Raw genomic sequence first — 19,045 nt, forward strand, 5'->3', positions numbered from 1 at the left:
ATACATATATAAATATTAGGTTGTCTGGAAAGTTCTGAGTGTTTTTAAGTTAAATCTTTTAACGCTTCATTGAACACACCTGAAGCATAACACAGAACTTTGGCATTGCTTGAAGTGGTAGTGCATCTCTTCTTTGTTCCGGACTAAAAATAGATTATCTTTCATTTTGGTTACCCTTTATTGACATTTGAAATGGATAACCAAAAATTTCATATTCACGTTGTAATACTTTTCTTTTTTTAAAAAAGGAGAAAATGCTTCAAAGACTTGCAAAAACATTTGTGAAGTTTATGGTGATGATGCTGTAGGTGAATCAAATGTTCAAAGGTGTTTTGCAAAATTTAAAGCTGGAGTTTAGCTTGGAAGATGACAGTCGCAGTGGAAAATCTTCAAAATTGTATGAAGATGTCTTGAAGACAAAAATTAAAGAAAACTCAAATACAGAGGAGTTGGAAGTTTCTAAAAGTATGGCTCATGAAGACCTAGTGAAGCTAGGATACATTTCTCACTATAGTGTATGGGTGCTTGTGATTGGAGATGAAAAATGGATTGTGTATGAAAACATAGTGTGAAAAAGATCCTGGAGTTTGCATAAGCATCTCCCAAAGACAAATATCCATGCTAAAAAAGCTATGCATTGTGTTTGGTGGGATCATAAAGGCATTATTTATTGAGCTTCTCCCATAAAACCAGACCATTAATTCTGATGTGTACTGTCATCAGCTGGCTAATTTCAACCAGAAATTCAAAGAGATTGCCAACAGGGAAGGGATTCCAACAAGACATGCCTGACCACATGTGTCTTTGGCTACATGAACAAAGTTACATGAACTTGACTGGGATCTCTTATCCCATCCACCATATTCCCCTATATTGCACCATTCGACAACCACTTGTTTTTGTCTCTACAGAACTCATGGAATCAAAATGCATCTAGATAACTTTTTTCTTCAAAACCAATCAAACTTCATGCTGATGGAATATTTAAATTGCCGGATAAATGGGAAAAGATCATTAATAATAATGGAAATTATTTCATTGAATAAAATTTATTGAAAAGTCAATTATTTATATCCCTTTTTGCATATTAAAAAACACTCAGAACTTTCCGGAACAACCTAATATATATATATATATAAATATATATATATATATATAAGGTTGCAGGTTGGATGTAAGATGTGATATCAAGTCGATATGATGTAGCCCACTACTAAATGTAACATGTAGATGTAACATTTAAAGGTTCTTGTATATGAGTAACCAGTAAACATTGAAGAATCAATACCAAGAAGGAAGAAATATTATTTACATATATTTATTCATTTGCCCAAGGGGTAGTTAAAGAGACAGTAGCAATTCTAGTAATAGGGACAAGGTTGGCTCACTGGTTAGTAGTTGATAGTGTTGAACAAGGTTGTCTGCTGTCAGTAGAGAGTGAAAGAGTAAAGAATGCACAGTGCTGGCCAGAAAGGAAGAAAGGATAAAGGTGACATCGTCTTTCTTTTGGCCAAAAGCCTCTCTTCAAATGTTGAGTGAAGGGAATTGCTGCTCTTGATCAAGGCTGACACGAAAGAGCATGTTGCTCATTTGTCTGGCTGACACAAAAGGGGAATAGATAGGAAATTCTCTCTGTTATATAGACTCTGGTCAGTAATGTAGGTCAAACCCTAAACAAAGGACTGACCTTTCCTTGACCAGCACTGGTCCTAGGCCATGGAATGTTTCCTCATCAATCATCTAGTGTGGAGAGGATTTCCCCGCTTGTTTTAATAAGCAACAAGCAGGTAGATTTGGTTTCAAATCTCAGGCAGGGTCAAGCTAGATCCCAAGCTAGATTCCATTTTTAAAACAGTGGGATAATATTTAAAAGAGATTTTATTGCTATTTCTATCAGGTCAACATAGAAGCCTCTCTCAGTCCTTGAGTAAGCAATGAAGCTGAAGACCTCTTTTTGCCAACTCTATTGATTATGAGAAAAAAGAAAACAATAATAGTTGACAACTCTCTGGTGATTCTTCTGACATTCTATTATATATGCAATCTATACTAGTCAGGCCGGTGTCCTCATCTCGAGTGTTGCTTTTTACTATGTTTCAGTTGTTGTATACTCCAGCCTTCTTCAGATGTCTTGTGTCAAACTCGCTTATTGTACTGGAATTTTGAAGGATGGAGCTGTACAACAGCCAAAATGTAGTGAAAGCAATAATCAAGTTGAAAACACAAGGCCGACATAATATAAATTCCTCATCTCTGAAATATAGAATTTTGACATTTTAATGAGACAGTCAACATTATTAAAAAACTTAAATCGTTGAAAAAAAAAATGGTTAATTCACAGAAGATACTTGACTGACACATGTAAAATCAAGATTGCAAAAAAAAATACCAAGAATGAATTTTTATGCCCTTTCCTCTTTCTATTATGGACTGCATCAGGAAGATTTCCATTGTATAGGAGAGGAATGGAATTAAGTGGATACTCCAAGACAGTGGAGTCCACAGACTTTCAGTGGTGGGTGGCAGTGTCTGTGATGTGTTTAACCGTTTAGCATTTAAACTGGCCATACCTGGCCCAAATATTCTGTTTTATGTTCAAATTAGCCAGATCCAGCCTTTCACACTTACCCTACAATGCCATTCTAAAAATACCAATTACATCAACGTAATCTCAAAGCTACGAGAGAAAGTATGATTAATTCAAAACAATGTGAATAAATAAGCAACACATTTGAGAGAGTAATCTGAATGTTAAAGGGTTGAACTATTATAAGGTTGTTGTGAAAAACATGTAGTTACATAGTTACAATATTTAGTCACCTGTACCTTTCAATTTAGAGCTGAAACTGGGAAAATAGGTTTGTTATTAGTTAATAAAATTGACTTATTGAGTAGACAGACTTTTGCGAGTCCAAGAAAAAATCCTTTTAGAAAAAAGGACTCCTAGATATTAAAAAGGTTGGGAGCCACTACTTGAGGAGCAACTTATCCTCCTGGACTTTACTTCAATTGCTGTCAAGGAACAATGTAGCAATTACCTTTGTACTATTTAATTACACAATGGTTGGATAGTTAAGAAGTTTGCCTTGCAATCACAAGGTTCCACGTTTGATCCCACTCTGTGACAACTTGGGGCCAGCTTCTTCTATCATTGCCTCGGGTTAACCCAAGCTTTGTAAGTAAAATTAGGCAGGAGACTATGCAGAAGCCAATCAGATGAATTGTACTTGTAATTCCAAGATCCAGTCTTGTCATACACACTGTGTCATGCTGATTCTGCCAGAGAATTATGTTAAGGGTACACATGTCTGTGGAATACTTAGCCACTTACACTCCAATTCAATGACCAGATAATACATTGATCTAACAACTGAATCCTCATTGCTAAAATATTCAAACCAAAAAAGTTATTTGGAAACATTCAGAGAGGGAAAATGGAGGAAACATTCAGAGAGGGAAAATGGAATTTCTCTAAACCAATACAAGCAACAAGCAATGAACCATAATGGCACTTCAAACACAGTCAGTTACTTGACCTGATGGAAGTAATTATCAATTTATCTTATATCACACCTTACTGTCTTGGAAACATTGTATAATATAGTCCTGCACAACATTTAGATGAGATGGTCAAAGCTGGAATGCCTTTGATTGTAGGTCTGCTGAACAACAATATCCAGCTAGGTCTGGGAGAAGAAATATTGGAAGAGATTGATGCCTTCACAAATATGGTTTTCAAATTTTGGTACCAGGCAAGCAAGTTTCAGGAAGGGAGCAAGTCGATTACATCAATCTCAGGGATCAACAGCTTCTTATTTTATTGACCTGAAAATGATGAAAGACCAAGTTGACCTCGGTGGAAATTGAACTCGGAACAAAAAGATAGATGGAATATTGCCAAAGATTGTTTATCAATATTAGCAATGTAATTAACAAGTACAAAAAAAAAACAAAAACTCCAATGTGCGTATAATAAGGATAGAATAAATATTGGTTTCAAATTTTGGCAAAAGGTGAGTAATTTGTTGGGGAGGAGCTAAGTCAATTATATCAACCCCAGTGTTTAACTGGTACACAATTTATCAACCCTGAAAGGATGAAAGGCAAAGTCAACCTCAGAGGAATTTGAACGCAGAATGTAAAAACAGACAAAATACTGCAAAGTGTTTTGCCTGGCACGCTAACAATTCTGCTAGAATAAACATCAAACTCTGATATAGGGGTGGTTTAGTTTATGCTGTAAAGAATAGAGAAATATACCAACCAATACACAGATATTGGTTGAGCTCAATAGTCCAGTACCTTAAATATTTGACCACTTAAAATACTCACATTAAAACATTCAACATATTTTTTTACTCCTAGGTCCAACTATAGCTCTGTCGTTGAGAAGTTTGCTTCCTGACCACATGGTTGCAGGTTCTCAGTCCCACTGTATGACACCATGAGCAAGGATCTTCTACAATAGCCTCAGGCTGACCAAAGCCTTCATCATCACCGTCATCGTCATTTAACATCCGTTTTCCATGCTGGCATGGGTTGGACAGTTTGACAGGAGCTGGCTAAGCAGAATACTGCACTGGGGTTCGCTATCTGTTTTGGCATGATTCTTACGGTTGGATATCCTTCCAAACACCAACCACCCCAGAGGGGACCTTATGAGCAGATATTTTAATTTGGAAACTAAAAGAAGCCTGTGGTATATATGTGTGTATGTTTGTGTTTCCTTGTCTTCACATTGTGTGATTATTGTAAATCAATCATTTCCAAATATTGTGAAAATTATTTGCTTAACAATTACTTTAAAAACAGAAATAGCATTTATTTGCAATGAGAGATCATGTACAATAAAATAAATAAACTAAAAACAAAAATATTATCTTTCATTATTGTCTGTTTTTACTGATTTTTGTTTTTCATTTTTGTGTTTTCTTGCTCTTTTTTTTAACTTTTTATTTTAAAAAATTTATTCCAAGTCCTTTTCTTATTCCAGTTCAAGTTTCAGGCACAGGATTCTTGGGTAACTTCAGACCAACTAGTTCAGCACTAGCTTCAACACTTCTTTCACCAGCTCCTTTGTACATGTCTGTCACCTCCTACAATGTAATAAGCAGAATGTAAACATCACTTAAATAGTCAAAAAAAAATTACAGCATTTAACAATATTGTTTTTACTTATGTTCACTACTTATAAAAGAATTACAATGAAACACTCATTCAATACTAAGATATCAACTACACACATAGAAAGACATCATATTGGTTTCAAATTTTGGCACAAGGCCAGCAAATTCAGGGAAGGGTTAAGTTGATTACATCAACTCCAGTGCTCAACTGGTACTTATTTTATTGACCTCGAAAGGATGAAAGGCAAAGTCAATCATAGCAGAATGTGAACTCAGAACATGAAGACAGATAAAATACCACTAAGCATTTTGCCTGGTGTACTAACTATTCTGCTAGCCCACCACCTTTATTTCAAATTTTGGCACAAAGCCAGCAAATTTGGGGGAGGGGGTAAGTCAGTTACATTGCCCCACATTACTGTTTATTATCCTTACTACTTGAATCTCTTTCAAGATTTTAAAACCAGCTACTTTAGCTTGTGGCAATATCAGCGACTGAATGTAAATGAACAACGATGCTTCTGCCACTGATGAAAGGATGATTTGATGCCAACATCCTGTTTCTTTTCTCAAAATCACAGATCACAAGAATATAATATTTAAGTGACGTTCTTTCAGTTTTGATTCTAAATATGATAAATACTTTTACTAAACATAAACATAATTTATTCATAATTAAAACATTTAACGAATTAGACTAATTGCAAAGCAAAAACACAGACTTTTAAAAGAATATATTGTTCTATTTGGGGAGATGATAGACGTTGAGGAAAAGTGAACATTTCAGCTGAAGTTATCTCCCCTGAACATTACATCACAAACACTACAACTTTTAAGCGTTGATTCCTAAAGCGGGAGCTGTCACCCTCTAAGTGGTGGAGTGCGTGGCAGGAATGTCAACTTTAGAAATCATTAATTTAGACACTGAGGGGCGCTAGATGGCAAGTCACGGTAAGAAGCGTTAAAAAAAAAAAAACCCAGGGATAATGAGGGAACAAGGGGCATAGATATAAAATGGTAGTTGATAGTAAAACCTGCAATAAGCACAATCGTTGTTTTCATTCAACGAAAAATGGGGAAAAAAATAATATATACATTTATAATAATATTTTCATAGGTAGGTAGAACCAAAGAAGAAACGTCAACAGAACAGTATCAAATATTTAAAATACAGCTTTATTCTATCACCAACAAACAAGCTATTACAAATTTGCTTGATTTGCCAAAAACTGCTTTCATTGCATCTAAGAGACTTTCAAGATAAGAACAGAAACAGTCTATCTTATTTTAACCCTTTAACATTCTGATTATTTTATTAAATGTGTTGTGTGTTGGCACTCCGTCGAGGGTTCCAGTTGATCCGATCAATGGAACAGCCTGCTCATGAAATTAACGTGCAAGTGGCTGAGCACTCCACAGACACGTGTATCCTTAACGTAGTTCTCGGGGATATTCAGCGTGACACAGTGTGACAAGGCTGACCCTTTGAATTACAGGCACAGGAAGTAAGAGTGAGAGAAAGTTGTGGTGAAAGAGTACAGCAGGGTTCAACACCATCCCCTGCCGGAGCCTCGTGGAGCTTTGGGTGTTTTCGCTCAATAAACACTCACAAGGCCCAGTCTGGGAATTGAAACCGCGATCCTATGACCGCGAGTCCGCTGCCTTAATCACTGGGCCATTGCGCCTCCACATTATTAAATGTAATGCTTATTAATCCACATAGTTTTGAATTAATCCTGCATTATTCCATAGCTTCAAGATTTTGATGTTAGGGTAGTTAATGACATTGTAGGGTAGGTGTGAAGGGCCAGATATGGTCAGTTTGAACATAAAGTAGGGAAAATATTTTGGCTGGAAATGGATGGTTTAAACACTAGAGGGTTAAAGCATTCGAACACTAATTTTGCAAACAACTGACATCAATGCAAGAAGATGATGGCTTCCATGCTGATCCAGAAAATAAAATACTCTTGACAAGAAATTTACCCGACCAGCTGTGAACGGAGTTCTGTGTACCATGTTGCATAAACCAGTAACTGACATTATAAAATTCCTTGCAGCAATAATACAATACACTGACAAACCATTGGAAAAAGAAAGGATGTTGAAAACACATTACTCTTTTACTTGTTTCAGTCATTTGACTGCGGCCATGCTGGAGCACTGCCTTTAGTCGAGCAAATCAACCCCAGGACTTATACTTTGTCAGTCTAGTACTTATTCTATCGGTCTCTTTTGCCAAATCGCTAAGTTACGGGGGACGTAAACACACCACCATCGGTTGTCAAGCAATGTTGGGGGGACAAACACAGACACACAAACATATACACACACATACATGTATATATACATATATACAATGTGCTTCTTTCAGTTTCCGTCTACCAAATCCACTCACAAGGCTTTGGTCCGCCCGAAGCTATAATAGAAGACAATTCCCCAAGGTGCCACGCAGTGTGAATGAACCCGGAACCATGTGGTTGGTAAGCAAGCTACTTACCACACAGCCACTCCTGCGCCTACAATGTTTTTGAAGACTGTCTCATTTTTGTAACAACTGGATGAATTAACTCTACCAAAGAATGCAAACTTATTATTTAGCTTGGGTTCAGTATACAAAAGATATATTATCAAGAGATATTATCTGTTAGTCGTTTAGTAACAGATGCTAAAGGAGAGTTGGTATTTATGGAAGAGTTCTTTAAAGAAAGAGTGAGTCCTCAAACAAAAAGATGACAGTGGGAACTGCTGAAGCTCCATCAATGGGGATGGCCACCATGGATTCAGTTCATACACACCAAAGTCAGTGCTTAGTATATTGGCAATGCATAGAGTAAGCCATCAACCTTAGGGATCGCTTACATTATTCATTACAATTAACAAAATTAGGAATAATTTTCTCAACAACTGATTATTCAGAAAGCAGTGTAAACAAAACAATGAAGATTTTAATCATTCCCAGTTTCACACTGAAATTTGCTGGTTGTTGAATGGTACCTGTCTTAGTTGGTATTAGAGTCATTTTGAAATGGCTTTGGATTTCTTTGAAAATAAAGATGCTTTCATGCAAGAAGTTTATAAGTAACGTAGTTAATACATAGGCGCAGGAGTGGCTGTGTGGTAAGTAGCTTTGTTACCAACCACATGGTTCCGGGCTCAGTCCCACTGCGTGGCACCTTAGGCAAATGTCTTCTACTATAGCCTCGGGCCGACCAAAGCATTGTGAGCGGATTTGGTAGACAGAAACTGAAAGAAGCCCGTTGCATATATGTGTATATATATATATATATATATATATATATATATATATGTATGTGTGTGTATATGTTTGTGTGTCTGTGTTTGTCCTCCCAACATCGCTTGACAACCAATGCTGGTGTGTTTATGTCCCCGTAACTTAGTGCTTCGGCAAAAGAGACCGATAGAATAAGTACTAGGCTGACAAAGAATAAGTCCTGGGGTCGATTTGATTCGACTGAAGGCAGTGCTCCAGCATGGCTGCAGTCAAATGATTGAAACAAGTAAAAGAGTAATACAGGGCATTCATAAATTAATTTTAAAACTTCCACAATTTATTGTATTGTATCATCTAGATGTACTGCATGCAAGCAATGGAGCCCACGTAGAAGTGTTCAGATGTTTCTAATAAGACTTTATATGTTTGTCAACAAACTGAGTTAGCCTTATTTTTCCTGAATTTTTCAATTGTTCAGAAAATTATGGACACCCTGTATACTTTTATATGTGCATTTGCTTCAAAATCTATTCTGCACAAACACAGCCTGTGGAAGAGTTTCTGGGTCTGTCTGCATTCAAGGAAAAGACAAAACTACATGACGACATTCAGGTGTACTTTTATCATAAGGAGTTCCTCATACTACTGTCTACTTTCATTATTTATCAAGTAATGAAACCGTTTGGTTATATTTCAATCAAAATGGACAATTTAAGAGGATTCTTGACATAATGTCATTGGCATAGCACTGTATTTATGATCATGGCATCTCAAACAAACTTAGCAATAAATATCTTCAGTAGGTGAGGTTTACTGCTTTAATAGACAAATGTTTTTCTAACTTGCAGTACTGAATTTAAATCCTACTACAAGTATAGCTTGAGGAAGGATAGAAATTCTGACAGATTAAGTTCTTATAGATACACTACATGAAGATGAACTCTTTAGGAGTGATCCAATGCAATGCATTGCCCCAACAAATAGTAATGGGAATCTCTCAAAAGAAATTTGCAGGATGTTTATGTCAGTTCACAGGAGTAATTTGCAGGCTTTTTCTTCTTTATGTTAGCATAAAATAAAATAAAAGTGATATTGGTTTCAAATTTCAGCATAAGGCCAGCATTTTCAGGGAAGGGGTTAAATCAATTAAACGACCTCAATGCACAAATGGTACTTGTTTTATTGACCCCAAGAGGATGAAAGGCAAAGTCAACCTCAGCGGAATTTGAACTCAGAATGTAAGTGATGCTAAGTATTTTACCCCACACGGTAACAATTCTTCCAGCTTGCCTCCTTAGCATAAAATAAAAGTGATATTGAAAAAAAAAAAAAAAAAGTAGGACCCCATCTACTTTACTAAGGTACACCTAAGGTATGAACAAATTGTTTTAGTACAAATAAAGCATATTACCAGCACATTTGATGTTGCTTCATTACCTAATTAATGAACTTATTCCCCTGTGTAATGGTTCTAAATTAGTTTTTGAATGTTGGGCCTTACAGAGGCAATGACAAGTGACCAAAACCTTTGGCAATATGCCATGCTTGAGAAGACTCATTAAACCAAGTTAAATCAGTCGTGGCTGAAGCCAGTGTCATGTAACTGGTAGCACATAAAAAGCACCCCTTCAACTCTGGGCCTCAGAGGCAGTGACAATGACTGAGACCTTTGGTGATATACTGCGCTTGAGAAGACCTGTCAAGCCAAATGAGATTGTAGTTGTGGCTGATGCTGGTGTTTCATAACTGGCATGTAAATAGCACCCACTACACTCTTGGAGTGATTGGTGTTAGGAAGGGCATCTAGCTCAAGAATCCATATCAAACCAGATTGGAACCTGGTGCAGCTCCCCAGCTTACCAGTTTTCAGTCAAACCATCCAACCCATACCAGCATGGAAAGCAGATGTTAGATGATGATGATGATGATGATGATTACAGTTCCAGGCAATATTTTAGTTTGACAGAAATGCTGTTAATGAGAATGCTAGTTCCTGCCACCAAGCTAAACGATGCACCCTGTCAAATACCTTCTTTCTTAGGGCACAAAAGGTTTTGTAAAATGGGAGAGATACAGTTGAATAACTTATCTATTTGGTGATGAATGACCTTCCCTTTTCAGTGTCAGTAATTATCATCAACAAGTAATGACCTTTTCTGACTACAATTACATGAATGAAAGGAATCTACTGAGAGTCATCATTTCTACATTTCAACCGAAGTTGCAATATGTAACATTTAAACTGGCCATATCTGGATAGAATATTCTACCTGTTCTATGTTCAACTGACTAGATCTGACATGATACACCTACCCTACAATGCCATTCTAAAAGTAAACAATCTCATTATTGAAATCTTGAAGTTATGAGATAGCGTATGATTAATTTCAAAGGAATGAATAAATAAGCATTACATTTGACAGAATAATCAGAATGCTGAAGAATTAAGTTTGTTTTAGGGTAGAGTCATTAGAGCATAGGACAAGATGCATAGTAGTATCTGTTCTGGCTCTCTTCACTCTGAGTTCAAATCCCACTGAAGCCAACCTTGACTTTCATCCTTTCAGGCCTGATAAAACAAAGCACCATTCCATGGTATTGGATTAGTTGAATTGTCAAAGCATCAAACAAAAATCTTTGCAGTGTTTGTTACATTTCTTTGCATTCAAAGTTCTTAGGTGGTAGGCATAATCCACTTCCCAGTTTAACACCACCAGGTACTCAGGTGCCTTTAATAGAGATTACCATTACAAGCACCCAAGTCTTTGTCTTGAGGATTATTTGATTATTTCTTCCTTTCCAGTCACCAAATCTCAAGATCTGGAGAAATAAATTTTCCTTGGCACTACCCTTCCCTCCCTGACTGAAACACATGATCATTTGATCGACCAGACTATCAAATGTCATACATCACTGGTCACAATGCGTTTTGCATCGTTTTAGCTTTTGATAAGTAGTGTCATCTGCTGCCAATATTTTGTGAGAATATGTCTAAGCCATGCTGAAGTATTACTTTGCTTGGAAACAGATGAGGCTTGGTGACAGGAAAGGCATTCAGCTGTAGAAAATCTGTCCAGGCCACAGGTAAAATAAAACTGTCCAGCATGGAAAAGTGGATGTTATGATGATGATGATGATGATGATGATGATGCACATCTCATTCTAATGTAAATAATATTTATTTTGGTAACTTACCTGAAGTAGCCGAGAACTTTCCAGAAAAGTAAGGTATGTCATTGCTTGATACTGAAGATCTGTTTTACTACGACAATATTTTTCACTGGTTACACTTGATTTATGGAACTGATCTTTCATGTAGAGATAGGATGGAGACTGATATAGGCCCTCAAATTAAAAGAAAAAGGAAATTGATATTTAAAGAAAATGCATTTAAACAAATATTGTCACTCTATTTTTATAAACTGGTAACTGTCTAAGAATAACTACACACAGTATCTACACGCCGGCCGTGTAGAATCGATCGCGCGGCGGGTTAAGCGGGTCCGACCGTCGGAATTAATGAGAGGCTAAAGCATTCCTTCCAGTCGGCGAACCCATCCGATCAACGACTACCCTACATAGTAGTCTGGACCCCCTTGGGGTATGAGGGTCACCTAGAGAATGACCTAGAGAATGACAAACAAATGTAAAGAAAACTTAAAAGCTTTTAACAGAGGCACAAGGTCACAGAGTTGGGCGGTTGTGGCATTGTTTATTACATCTACCCCCATACTTGACTGGTACTCTATTTTATTGATTTGGAAGGACGAAGGGCAAGATTGACATAGGTGGGATTTGAACGCAGACCGCAAAGAGACGGAACATATTAAAAAACTTTGTCTGATGCTTTAAGCTTTCTTTACATTTGTTTGTCCTTCTGTTGTCGATTCCATTGTACACACGTCATCTTTGACTGAGCAAATCTATCATAAACAATATTTATCATGGCCATTTCAGCTTCCTCTAGGCACTGCATATCTAGGACTACGTTATCTAATGTGCCTTTCGCGCTTCGAGAAAGAAGGTTTAATTTGGGTAAGATTTCTAATAGGTTGAGTAACCATCCAAATCTACGAATCTTTCTGTTACATCTAAAGTGGCAATCGTCACCGCGTCTACAAAAGTAACGTTATCAGTAAGTAGACGAACCATCTGAGTATAAAAGGTTCATTTCGAGGTGGTTATATAATTCTTTAAGCAGAGTACACAGACTTCAGCTTTTAAGTAAACAGTGACCCTTACCTCCCTTTAATGTTCTGTGACCTACCAAGGTTGTTCGTGGAGAAATTAAGTTTTAACAACGATGCCTGAGAACGGGATAAAAACATTATTACACAGGAATTAAGACATGTAATTTAACGTACACACACACGCGTGAGTGTCTCTGATGAATCTATTGACAATTAAGTGACGACTGTGAATGAACATGCTAAAAGCAAAACTGAACAAAAGTTTACAGATTTAGAAGGAAGACTACAAGAAGGATAAAACATTTCCAAGAGATGTAAAAATTAGTTATATAAGAATAAATCAACTTACTTTGCCATAGATATGCCTCAGTTCCCGTATAATGCCCCTTAACAGGGGGAGACTGTTGGCGTTGACCGCCATCCAGCAGAAGCTATCTTGGAGATCCTGGAGAGTTCTTCATCGTCGAAGGGAGATAACTCGTGCTCCTTAGTGACAAAATGGCACAGAATGTGACGGGAAATGGACGTGACACGCTCGCTTCGATATTTAAGCAATTATTAAAAGCTTATGAATATCTAGAGTCGTCTGACCTAGCCACATCAGACCCTGGATACCAGGTAAATACATCAGATGTAGAAATGCAGTTTTTTTTTTTAGATAGAGTTGATCTTTTTATGCTTTGTCAAACCCTGTTTGTTTATCGTTTGTGTAGTCTTCATTACACATGTTAACACTATTCAATCTGTGTTTATTCTGTAGCCTAATATTTCCTTTCTGGAACATATTTATTTGTCCGATGGTAGTGACATTACAAAATGTCATCAAAAATACCCACACATCGTCAATTAAAACGCAATCTTATGACTAATACATACACATACATATATACACATTTTCGTGTATGTATGCATAGGTCCCACTTCTCAACCAATGAATATCTCTCGATACATCTCGAACGTTTGTCTACAGGTTGTTTGGAAGTCTAGCCCAATAGTTGCCTCTCAAGTCTTTTGTACACCACCTCATTATACTATTCCAACCAACGCGATGTGCATCATCTATTCATATTACATGTCCATATATCTGGCTTTCTTCGATATCCAGTCACCTTCTCATTTCCTTTGGTCAGCTCTTCCTCTCACTTAATATTAGTACCTCCACCCAAACCACACCATGTTATGCGCAATTCTTCGACCCATGCTTTCACACTTCATGTTTCACTGCCAAACAACAACATACGTTTTATACACGCTTCTTTCGTATGAGAAACGCGTCAACAGATAACTTTCTAATAGTAACGGAGGAACTTCTACGTGGTCGCTCTGCCTGCAAGAAATAATAGCCAAATCTTCTTCAGACCACACACTTACAAAAAGGAAGGGGATAATGTGGACTTAGACATACTATGTCTAGAAAAAAAAAAATGACGAGATCGTCACGGATAGAACGCCTTCGTTCATAGATTTGCTCAGTCAGTCCTAACTTAGGGTTAAACAACAATGAATCAAACCTATATGAAACAGGTCGTTTGCCCTGCTAGAAATAGCAACCAAATCTCCCTCAAATCACACTTAGAAAAGGGACACATTGGATAGTATAGTACTGGGTGCACACTGCCTAGGAAAAAGTTGGGATTGTCACTGTAGGAATGGCTTTGACCATAGGTCATTTATCTAGGATTAAACAAGAACAAATCAGATCAACCTATATTCTTCCCCCAAATCCTCTCAGCAAAAATAATTTTGATTTCAAATTTTGGCACAAGGCCAGCAATTTCGGGGAGGGGATAAGTTGATTATATCAACCACAGTGTTCAACTGGTTCCACTGAGCATTTTGCCTGCTCACCAACTTCTCAGCACAAATAATGCTGTGTAATGTCCTTGGGTAGCAACTGTTATTTCCTATTTGTTTACCCCTAGAAAGTATGCAAAATGGCTAATATGTCTTTCAAACCTTGCTTTTTTTTTACAGTTATTCAAACCCCAAAGAATCCCTCTCAACACTTGGCTATGATGCTCCCCCACTACTCCTGCTCATGACCAGAGATGCATATATTGTCAGCCACTTAGGGACATACGTAAGTGGTTAAGGTCAAGCAAATCTTTGCTATTGAGCAGAATATTTGCCATAATGATATTTCTGCTTTAGCAACTCAGCTCTGAATCTATCTGAAATGTAATGGAAAATAAATCAGTTTCAAAACATTGATGTCCAGGTCACAGAAGCAAAGTTTGAAGGGAATAGTAGTGATTTCCTTTGATTTCTAGATAGAAGCAAATAGGAAATAACACTTACTGACCAAAAACAAGACAAAAGAAAAATACTAAAATTTTGTCACGCAGTGTAATATTACAGGCTCTCTTCAGTCTGGACAAATTTCTTCAAGGTTTACCAGATAAGCTACCTATACCTGAACACATCTCAGTCAACGACAACTCCCTACTTGAATGAGCCATGATACTACAAATCTTGACTTAAAATTGACTGCTACTAAGTTAGACATGGCCTGGGCCAATCTTTGGTTGAAACATATCTAAGTTATGTAAGTTATACTTACAGTCCACAATTTTCCCAGCAATGTCACCCCAGCGCTATTATCCCAAACGTGAACAGCAAGGATGACCCACTGCCCTTAAGACCCCCAGCATACTTTATAGATTTCTCTTGGGTGAGGTTGAACACAACTATGTAAAATTCCATTATTTGTATGAAGAAGCCACATTTTGAACAACATGGAATTTATCTCAGGAAAACAAGTTCCGATACAGAATTAAGTTCCAGAATTTCAGTTTGCTGTCAAACTGTCCCAAATTGTAACATCTCAACTAAGTTTTGATTTGAGGATACATACAACTATGAAGCCATGTAGGTTGAATAGTTAAATTTATCTATGAGTTTACGTTTTTCTGTAAGCTTAATGTAACTTATCACTAAATTATGGTCTCTCTCTCTCTCTCTGAATATTATTGAAGCTGAAAAGACTTTCAACTTCAATGAAATGCTATTTTACTCTGACCTTTGGCATTCAAGTTTTATTTTCTCCACCTTGTTTTGTACCTATGTGCTTGTGTGTATGCATGCATGTATGTATATATATATATAGAGAGAGAGAGAGAGGGGGATTTATACACACACAAACAAACTTGAAAGAGACTAGTGTTGGTCTGTATTGGCAAAACTTGTGTCATTTAATAAAATTGACAAAAACATTACAGTGAATATGCTGTCTTTTTAATTTCATTTCTTTCTACTTTTCCCCGATGAAGGACTCTGTGCAGAACATTAGGTTTTCCACTTCCCATCGCAATTCACTGTACTCTTTCTTTCAATTATATACATATCATCATCATTTAACATCCACTTTCCTTGCTGGCATGGAATGGACGGTTTGACAAGAGCTGCCCAGGCTCCATGTCTGTTTTGGCATAATTTCTACAACTGGATGTCGTTCCTAATGTCAACCACTTTACAGAGTGTACTGGGTGCCTTTGCATAGCACCAGCATGGGTTCGTTTATGATGCTGCATAAAAGCACCACATATATATATAGTATTTATCCAAGTAATGATATAAATAATAGGTGTAGGCATGGTAGTGTGGTTAAGAAGCTTGCTTCCCAACAATGGGGTCTTGGGTTCAGTCTCACTGCATGGCACCTTGGGTGCCTTCTACTATAGCTCTTGACCAGCCAAAGCCTTCTGAGTGGATTTAGTTGGTGGAAATTGAAAGAAGCCCATCCAATGATTATATATGTATTGTTGTGTTTGTGTGTGTGTACCCTTGTATAGGCACTGTCATGCAAACGATGTTGTTTATTTCCTGTCTTCCATGAAAACATGTCTGGCCACGGGGGAATATTACCTTGCTTAGAAACAGGTAAGAGTTGGTGATAGGAAGGACATCCAGCCATAGAAAATCTGCCTCAACAAATTCCCTCTGACTCATGCAAGCATGGAAAAGTGGACATTGAATGATGATACAAATACAATATCTGTTGGTTTTTGATTACCTTTAAGAGCAGAAGCAGTTATTTCAGATTTTAAATTCTAAACTGTTGAATATTTCACAATCATACAGAACAGCATTTCTTTTATTATCTTCTGTATTGAAAGATTGCTCCTATCTCCTTTCTCATTCTGCAAAAGACGTGGTCTAGTGGCTAGGGATGTTGGGTTCACAGTTAGTAGGAGTGGCTGTGTGGTAAGTAACTTGCTTACCAACCACATGGTTCCAGGTTCAGTCCTTGCGCAAGTGTCTTCTATTATAGCCTCGGGCCGACCAAAGCCTTGTGAGTGGATTTGGTAGACGGAAACTGAAAGAAGCCCGTCGTATATATGTATATGTATGTGTGTGTTTGTTTGTCTGTGTTTGTTCCCCTCCCCGCAACATCGCTTGACAACCGATGTTGGTGTGTTTACGTCCCCGTAATTTAGCGGTTCGGCAAAAGTGACTGATAGAATAAGTACTAGGCTTACAAAGAATAAGTCCTGGGGTCGATTTGCTCGACTAAAGGTGGTGCTCCAGCATGGCTGCAGTCAAATGACTGAAACAAGTTAAAAAAAAAAAAGAGTAGGCTGTAAGTTCAACCCTTAAGCTAGGCAGTACACTGTATCCTTGAGCAAGATACTTCTCTTCATGTTAATCCAGTCTGATCAGCTAAAAATGCGCAACAGCAGCAGCAGCTGGGAGTTAACTCTGTGAGAGTAGCAGATTCCTCTTGAATGGGATTAGTACTTTCATCATTCACTTAAACAGCTTGAAGACCCTGATAATCTCCAGCCTCATGAGTTATAGGCTTGAGGTAAACTTTCTTCTATCTCCTTCTAACACCTAGAATTAAGAAATCTTGTTCAGCAGACTCTTTAATTAAATGCTATTTGTTTGTCTGTTTTCTTCAGCAAAAGGTGGCCCAATGTATTCCAGAAGCTGAAAAAGCCGTCCACAAGGTGAACCTCCTGCATTTATTCAGTGATAATGAAGATATTGATGAAGTTACAACAAGCAGTCTAAAGTAAGTCTCTACCTCTCTCTCTCTCTCTCCTCCACTTAATTGATGTTACATCATCTTTTATGTTTTGTTTCCTGTTGCTATCATTGGTGCATAAAGTTGTCACTTAACCACAAATCAGCCCTACATGAACCAACCTGTATTTAAAGGTATCCTGGTTGTGACCCTATCTTTCTAGGACTACATTATGTACCATTTCTTTTTGTTGAAGGTGGTAGGCTGTGTGATGATTTGTGGGAGATTTTGCTGCTATTTTCAGCACCTTGTGCAACTACAGAGAGGCTCCCTTGATGACATGTTCCTCCTCCTATAGACAAGGCTGATAAAGCAGAACAACATCTGGAGTCTCTGCACATATCGGCCTCTGTCTTCAATTATTTAGACTATTAGTCTGATACAGGTGATTCTGCTAATAGAATTAATTAAAGAACACTGGTTAATGAAAGAATGAAACAATTAATTTTACAGTGCAACCACTACTTAGAATGTCAAATTGTACCACTTTGCAGTATCTATTTCAGGATAGGTAGACATGTCCATTAAGAGTACAGTGTCTTGGTGATAGACATAGCACTATGCCAGATAGAAATGCTTGACAAATTTAGAGTTTTGCTACCTTACCCAACTGGTCATCCAGGCTTTTGTGTGTGTGTGTGTGTGTGTGTGTATGTATATTTGTGTATGTATATATATATATAATATATATATATATGTGTGTGTGTGTGTGTAGGTATGTATATAAGTATATATATGTGTGTGTGTGTGTGTAGGTATGTATATAAGTATATATGTGTGTATACATATACACCGTGAAGGCATGTGGCTTAGTGGTTAGGGCATTCCACTCATGATCGTAAGGTTGTGAGTTCAATTCCCGGCGACGCATTTTGTCTTTGGGCAAGACACTACATTTCACATTGCTCCAGTCCACTTAGCTGGCAAAAATTAGTAGTGCCTGTATTTCAAAGGGCTAGCCTTGTCACACTCTGTGTCACACTGAATCTGCCTGAGAACTATGTTAAGGCTACACATATCTGTGGAGTGCTCATCCACTTGCACAGTTTCACATGCAAGCTGTTCTGTTGATTATATCAGCTGGGACTCTCGTCGTCATAACCAATGGAGTGCTCCTTCTTCTTCATATATCTATACTATATATATATATATAACCCATGCTAGCATGGAAAGCGGACGTTAAACGATGATGATGATGATTATATATATATATATCTATATATATAAAAATGAGAATGTGTGTCTGTCTGTCTGTCTGTCTGTCTGTGAATCCCTAAAACTCGAGAACTACACAACCAATTCCATTCAAATTTTACACATGCCTTACTTAGGGTTCCAGTTGTGTTTTAGTCAAAAAGAATTATTAACTTCTTGCAGAGTTCGAGCACACGGCAACATAATATCTCCTCCACTATTTAAGTATTACGTGTCAAAAGTGAAACAAAAACACTCATGTCAAATACTTTCA

At 37.3% G+C, this 19,045-nt stretch overlaps 2 protein-coding genes across 2 annotated transcripts in view; one reads left to right on the forward strand and one right to left on the reverse strand.

Annotated features, from left to right (window-relative positions):
• Positions 1-4,801: 4,801 nt before the first annotated feature.
• Positions 4,802-13,034, reverse strand: LOC106870721 (protein FMC1 homolog). Its single transcript, XM_014916890.2, has 3 exons — positions 12,901-13,034; positions 11,557-11,706; positions 4,802-5,096 (listed from the first exon to the last, which is right to left on the reverse strand). Exons 1-3 carry the CDS (start codon positions 12,970-12,972, stop codon positions 4,995-4,997), a joined length of 324 nt encoding a protein of 107 aa, XP_014772376.1. The 5' UTR covers positions 12,973-13,034; the 3' UTR covers positions 4,802-4,994.
• LOC106870712 (immunoglobulin-binding protein 1) overlaps positions 13,035-19,045 on the forward strand; it is a 38,241-nt gene continuing 32,230 nt past the window's right edge. Inside the window, exons 1-2 of the mRNA XM_014916880.2 lie at positions 13,035-13,169; positions 17,453-17,565. Of these exons, the coding sequence (XP_014772366.1) occupies positions 13,050-13,169; positions 17,453-17,565 (233 nt within the window). The 5' untranslated portion in view covers positions 13,035-13,049. The remainder of the gene's footprint in view (positions 13,170-17,452; positions 17,566-19,045) is intronic.

This window comes from Octopus bimaculoides, chromosome 17, assembly GCF_001194135.2.
Source record: "Octopus bimaculoides isolate UCB-OBI-ISO-001 chromosome 17, ASM119413v2, whole genome shotgun sequence".
Lineage (NCBI taxonomy): Eukaryota > Metazoa > Mollusca > Cephalopoda > Octopoda > Octopodidae > Octopus > Octopus bimaculoides.

Coding starts and splice junctions, on each gene's coding strand:
- LOC106870721 (XM_014916890.2), bottom strand. CDS start 12,972: ATGGCGGTCAACGCCAACAGTCTCCCCCTGTTAAGGGGCATTATACGG. Junction 11,707..12,900: donor TGAGGCATATCTATGGCAAA/GTAAGTTGATTT, acceptor TTTTAATTTGAG/GGCCTATATCAGTCTCCATC. Junction 5,097..11,556: donor AAAGTTCTCGGCTACTTCAG/GTAAGTTACCAA, acceptor ATTACATTGTAG/GAGGTGACAGACATGTACAA.